Source organism: Eubalaena glacialis, chromosome 17 (genome assembly GCF_028564815.1).
Source record: "Eubalaena glacialis isolate mEubGla1 chromosome 17, mEubGla1.1.hap2.+ XY, whole genome shotgun sequence".
NCBI classification, from domain to species: domain Eukaryota; kingdom Metazoa; phylum Chordata; class Mammalia; order Artiodactyla; family Balaenidae; genus Eubalaena; species Eubalaena glacialis.
Window position 1 is genome coordinate 25,586,378 of NC_083732.1, and position 6,676 is coordinate 25,593,053.

Sequence of the window (6,676 nt, forward strand, 5' to 3'; positions counted from 1 at the left end):
GAATAATAACCATCCATCACCATGCCAAACCAGCGCTTTGATGAGTCTTGGTATTAACATACTGGATTTGGTGAAATAAGAAAAAAAGAACTTTGGTTGTCTTATCAGCTGGCAAACTGAACAAAAATTCCCTAATACTATAATTAAGATGGTGAATAACACTGATAGGAAAATGTTCGAAGTTTTAGGCTCTATGCAGAGTTATCAGATTAGTATTTCAAACCAACAGTAGATATATCAAGGTCAAAAGTTTAAAGTCCAGTAAAATAATTATAGCAGCTAATACTTGCTGAGCATGTACTCTGTTCTAAGTACATTGTCAATAAGATCTCATTTAATTCCTATGACAATTTGATGGAGTTTACACTATTATCTCCATTTTTTAGATAAGGAAATGGTACTACAGGATGGTTAAGTAATTTGCCTACAACTAAGGGTCTGGGAAATGTGGGAAGCAGAATTATTGAGAGTGATATTTCTCTTTCTTGATGCCCTTACTTTCTTTGGAGAGAAGTGCAAACTGGAACTAGATACTGAAAATTGCTTTTGAAAACTCAACAGTGGTATAAAAACGAGCATACTATTCATTTGGGCCCTAGTCTGTGCTTCAACACTTTATTTGAATAAGCACACAGGAAATATGCTAGATATTATGGGGAGTAATGAATATTGTTTGCATTATCGTATTCTATTGTTTATATTATTATACTGTTCATACTAATATATTGTACTGTCAATATTCTATTATATTGTTTACATATTATATTATGTTTATAATTTGCATGTTCAAGGATTTATAGGAAAATCGGGAGGATACAATAGGAACACAAATAGCTGTAATGCAAGTACTATGAGCATAAAAAATTGTGATGAGAATTTAGAGGAAATTTCAGTTCCCGGTAGCTAAGGGGGATTAGTCAAAGCTTCATGGCAAGGGTGGTATTTGAGCCAGGTCTGTGAGAGTGGTCAAAATCTAGACAGAGATGACGTGGTCCCCTCAGGTTGCAGGGACAGTGTGAACAAAGGCAGAGTCATGAGTTATCAAGTTATCTGTTGATTGGAGCAAAGACTGCGTGTAAAGAAGTGGGAGAGGAGATAAAACTGGAAAGCTAGGGTGAAGTCAGTGAGCAGAGCGTACAGAATGCCTCACTAAGGAATACAGACTTTATTCAAGAGGCAAAAAGGTTTGTAGCAGGGAAAGCAGATGATCAAAGTTAGATTTTTAGGAAGATTAATCTGCCAGTGCTTGGAGAGTGGACAGAGAGGCCAAAAGCCAGGTAAGAAAGGTTTAGGGAAGCAGCAATCTAGGGCAGAACAAAAGTGGTAGTACTGGGAATAGAGAGGAGATTGATAAAAAGATATTACAGGAAACTGTCTGGGGCTTCCCTGGTGGCGCAGTGGTTGAGAATCTGCCTGCCAATGCAGGGGACACGGGTTCGAGGCCTGGTCTGGGAAGATCCCACATGCCGCGGAGCAACTGGGCCTGTGAGCCACAACTACTGAGCCTGCGCGTCTGGAACCTGTGCTCCGCAACAAGAGAGGTCGCGATAGTGAGAGGCCCGCGCACCGCGATGAAGAGTGGCCCCCGCTTGCCGCAACTAGAGAAAGCCCTCGCACAGAAACAGAGACCCAACACAGCCAAAAATAAATAAATAATTAATTAATTTAAAAAAAAAAAAAAAAAAAAAAGAATACTGGTCCACCTCACTTCACCTGGGATGCTTTCTTTAAAAAAACAAAAAACAAAAAAACTGTCTGTAGGAAATAGTTTGACTATAATGAAAGAAAGAAGAGGGAAGAAAGGAGAAGAGGGGTAAGAGATGACCCTGTGCTTCAGGGTAAATGGTAACGTCTTTAGTGGGAGACGTGGACGACAGGAGGAAGTACACTTATGAGAGCAGAAATGCTATATTTAGTTTAAGACATTGATTCCAAAGAGGAATTTACATATTCATTCACTGTGTGAGCATTTACCAAATGCCTATTATGGAAGGGCAGCCCTTCCATAAATACTCGGGATATATCATAATCACTACAGGAGGACTTTTTTTTTTTTTTTGAATTGCTCTTTCCTGTTCAAGACACCATAATAAAGTATTATATTAAAATCCAACTCTATAGAACATTTCCAGGCCAACACAGTTGAAAAGTAGTCTCCTTCCTCTGAATTCCTGTACATTTAACTGTCTGTACTATTCATTGGGTGTTTAGCACATATGATTATATGTATGTATATACTTCTCCCCTAATGTCAAGTTTTCAATCAGATCATAAGTGAGTTGAGAGCAGGCATCATTTCAGATATTCTTTGAATCTCCCACAGTACCTCATTCAGAGTAGGAAAATTCAGTAACGCTTTAACTGTTAGACCGGGCGATTTTTCTTTCTTTTCTCTTCTATGGTAAGGATACATCTTTTCTTAGCCTTGTAGAACAGAAGGATCAGTAAAATTTCACATCCAGAACACATGGCCACTGTGAAAGGAGCCACAGAAGCCAAGTCTGCATTGGACTGTGAAAAAGAAAGCTGAATAACAGCAAGGGCTAAGAAACTATTCAGTACCCCACCTTCGATAGCAACAGTTTTACAAACAGGAAGAGGCAGCATAGAAATTTTAGCAAAAAAGTACCCAAACGACAAACCCAAAGCAGGAACTAAGACACCCAATAGAAGCACTTCTAGGTTCACTGTTTTTAGAAACATTAATCCCATTCTGAAAGTCAAATAAATCCCTACAAACATTAAAATAAAACTCAGAGGTCTAATGATCCTCTCCAGGAAGTTTGCTTTTTCAGGTAGTCTACGCTTGATGATTATTCCCACTGATATAGGTATAAGTATGAAAAGGAGTGTTGACATAATCTTAGAAACAGGAATATGCAAAGTACCTGATAACCCTAACATCCTACTATATATGTACGAATTGGCAGGCATCGTTATCAGGGCCAATAACGTTGATGTGCAAGTCATCAAAATGGCCAAAGTGACATCTCCTTCTAGAAGCAGAGCAAAGAGATAGCCCCCACCCCCTCCTGGGCATGTACAGGTCATTACAAATCCAAAAGCCTGTGCCTCAGGCAATGCCAAAATCTGCGTCAAAAGGAATCCACAAAATGGCATAAGAAAAAACTGTATAACTGCCCCAAGAATTATTGGCAAAGGTCTCTTCCATATTGTTTGAAACACCTGTAATTCAATCTTACAACCAAATGCACATTTATTTAACAGTATCATTGGTAGAAAAAGCATAAGGATATTTCTATCAATAAGGTTTGATGCCTGGAAAAGACTGTCTTGTCTTTGTTTGAGCACTCTGACTTTGACATTCTTTATTTCTTCAATGAGTCTTTCTTGCCTACCTCCAGAATCCCACAGTTGAATGGTCAGATTTGTCTCCCCATCTTCATCTGTCACCAGGTTTATGGTAAAGTTGGTAACATCTGATAAGGTCTTAGTCACATTCACCACTTGGAGCATTTTAGGATCTTCTAGTTGCACAAAGAGGTAGCTGGAGTTTGGCTGTTTATCTCTGTAACTTGACCTTACAACGACAGTTTCTTCAGTCTTTGTGAAAAATAGCATTTCAGTCCTTTCTATGTTCAGAAAACTGAGAAACGATTTCCTTGCTTCTCCAAGAGTCACAGACGACAAAAGCAGGACCATAAAAAGTTTTCTAATCATTTTGAAGGCTTAAATAAATTACATATGCAAAACCATTTAAATAAACTAAAGAACGTTCTTGTACAGGTGTTCCAGTGACGGTCTGAGGTTGTTAGGTAACAGCTGTTTCTGCTAGATCAAAGTCCAGTAGGAGGGACTCTTGTATTTTTCAAACAAATACAGCGCTATCGAATGAGTGACATAACCGGTTTAACCAACAGTTACGAAATGTAAAAGTCATAGCATTTAACAGGTTCAATTTATCACAGCAGAAACCTAATCTTTACTCCTGACTTCCTCATTTCTGCCACTGGAAAAACAGCCTCCTACTTACTTGATTTTAAAACCTTAGTGTCATCTTTTTTTGAGTTCTGTTCCTTCCTAAGGAAAATCTACACTAAAAGCAGACAGGATCCAAAAATTTTAAATAGATGTTGAGGCCTAGAGGTGGGTGTTACTATTTTATTCATTCAGGTCAAAATCAAATAAAAATTTACTGAACTTGTGTACTAGGGCCCTGAGCTAGGAGCTGAGTATACCACAGTAATCAAGCTAGGTGACTCTTCCCTCCTGGAGCTTAGTCTTGGTGGCTCTTTATCATTACTTAGGAAACTGCAGAGCCCATAAATTGGCCTTGCAGCATCCTTAGGCTAGTTAGGGTTTTCCCACGACTCTAAACAGTGATGGTATCAGTTGGGCAAAAACTGAAACTGTTTGTGGTGTCCTTAGGTAGAAAAAAAATTTCCTGGATGGTTACCAGATAGCTTGGCAACCTACGGAGAGCACATAGCCAGATCCATGGCCAAAGGTACAGCCTGGTTAAGGGACCACTGCTGCTGGACACTTGGACCCTGACACAATGGGGCAATGGAAGCCCACTGACTAATTCTAATCTTTTATTCCTTCCTAGTAACACTATTCTTACTCACAGCTAGGGCAAGGATATTCAGTTGACCCAACTTAGGTCATATGCCTGTCTTGGCTGCCAGGAATAAGGAAAAGAGTCAGGCTTTTTGAACTTCAACCCACAGATTCACAAACGCTTTCTGCTTCCCAAACAAGAGGAGGGGCTTCTGATGCTAAGCAGAAAAAAAAAAAAGACAACAACAAAAAAACCCCACTACAGTTATCTACTACTGAGCCTACAGATCTAGTAGTCTCTGATCATATAATCATTTCAGCAGATCCTTCCTGTAATCATGACACAATCTGTGTCAAATGGAACAATGACAGTTACACATTAAGTATTTTAGATCATAAAATGTTTGCTCCTCAAAAATTGTCAAAGCAATTTTTATTGGATATTTTTACAAGTTTTTAAAAATTTGACTTATGTAGGTTAATCTTTCAAATACAATAGACTTTATAGTCCATAAATTTTATTTCCATGTACCACATTGAGAAAAACAAAATACACTATACCAATGTTGAAATAGGTACTGCAACTAATGTTTCTGTGATATTTCAGTTAAGTTCCCAGGGAACTTCCCTGGTTTAAAAAGACGAAAACAAAACAAACATAAGACAAGAACTTTATGAAACCAAAGCTATCTTTACAGTTATGTGACCAAATATCTTAATTCACAATTTTTGTCGCCCAGGTCAAAGAGGTGAGGAATGTAAATTTTACTTTCCTCAGATCCTTCCATCTGTAGCCTTTCCCCTTCTTCAGGTTCTCCAAGGCTTCTTATCTGAAAACTGCCTGGAATAAAATCTGACAAATCTGGGAAATATCTAGTAATTTATTATTCATGTGTCTTTACTGGCTGATTACATGAAGCTTAAGCTCATTTGTATCATACTGTAGTTAGATATTTATCTGAATTTAAAACATTTTTCTACTTGTGGGTTTTCTGCTTATAATTCTAGTTGCCTGTGAGCAGGTAGAAAGATTCTAAGGAGGGGTGGGGACAGCCAACCCTAGAATTATATTAAGCAGACTCAACTGAAAGCCCTAAAAGAAAGCCTGAGAAAGATGTCTGATTTCAGAGTAATTTGGAAACGAGACACTGGGGGGACTTCCTCTCTTGCCCACAATCTTGTTCTCTTTAGGAGACTTCTCAGGCCGGAGCCCCCGTCCATAGAGCCTCCAAGAATGCTGGCACCTGTGTCTCTTACAGACTAGTTTGCTCCACTATCCGGGACCAGATGACATAAGTCCTTCCCTCCATGCTGCTTTGTCTCTTTTCTAATCATTGACAGGACCTCTTCTTTAGTCTCCTTAAGTGTAGCTCAATCTCTGCCCTTCTTACTTCCCTTCTTTTCAACCCGCATTGGTATTTTTTCCAGTATATTTAGCTTCAGTTCAATTCATGAGACATGTGTTGGTCATCTACCATGTGCAAGTAATTATGCAGATGCTAAGGTATTTGTATTAAAACTTTCTGGTATCTGGGAATATATTTAAAGATTATTTCTACTTCTGGTCTTATGGTTTCTGATAAAAGAGCTATTAGAACATAGCTATACTTACTATATATTCATTGGCACTTGTCACACTGCTTTGTATTATAGTTTTAAGTACGTATACATCTCTTCATTGTATCCACCATGGCAGTTAGAATCAAATCCTTACATTTAGTAGGTACTTGAATAACTAGGTTAATAAATGAATGTATAAGCAGCTGATAGAAGTCAGAAGTTATCTCCATTCACTGCATGAAAATAATATGAAGAAAGAATTAGAGATGAAATAAACATTGTGAGCTTATTCCTTTAATTAAACCTAAAGCCACTATCCCTGTCTATCGCAAAGTAGGAAAGGGACAAATAACAGAAATAACTTCTATTTCTTCTCTATAGTAGTACTTTGTTGAGTATAGATAGAATACATCAGTCAGGAGCATTAATTTTAATGTGTTGGTAAAATGTAGTTCCTTTGGCATGTGTTTTGCTTTGGTATATATATAAAGGACTTGTAATGTAGTTTAACTATCCCCTCTTTCTTCTTATCTGTACTATACGATACAGACAAAATGCTGAATCCTACTGGAGGGGGTTTTTTATCAGAGATATG

At 38.0% G+C, this 6,676-nt stretch overlaps 1 protein-coding gene across 1 annotated transcript; it reads right to left on the bottom strand.

The window, feature by feature from the left end:
• Positions 1–2,364: 2,364 nt before the first annotated feature.
• Positions 2,365–4,021, bottom strand: SLC10A5 (solute carrier family 10 member 5). Its single transcript, XM_061171989.1, has one exon. It carries the CDS (start codon positions 3,679–3,681, stop codon positions 2,365–2,367), a length of 1,317 nt encoding a protein of 438 aa, XP_061027972.1. The 5' UTR covers positions 3,682–4,021.
• Positions 4,022–6,676: the final 2,655 nt, after the last annotated feature.

Bases quoted from the DNA above. Each gene is read 5' to 3' on its own strand.
- SLC10A5 (XM_061171989.1), bottom strand. From the start codon at position 3,681: ATGATTAGAAAACTTTTTATGGTCCTGCTTTTGTCGTCTGTGACTCTT.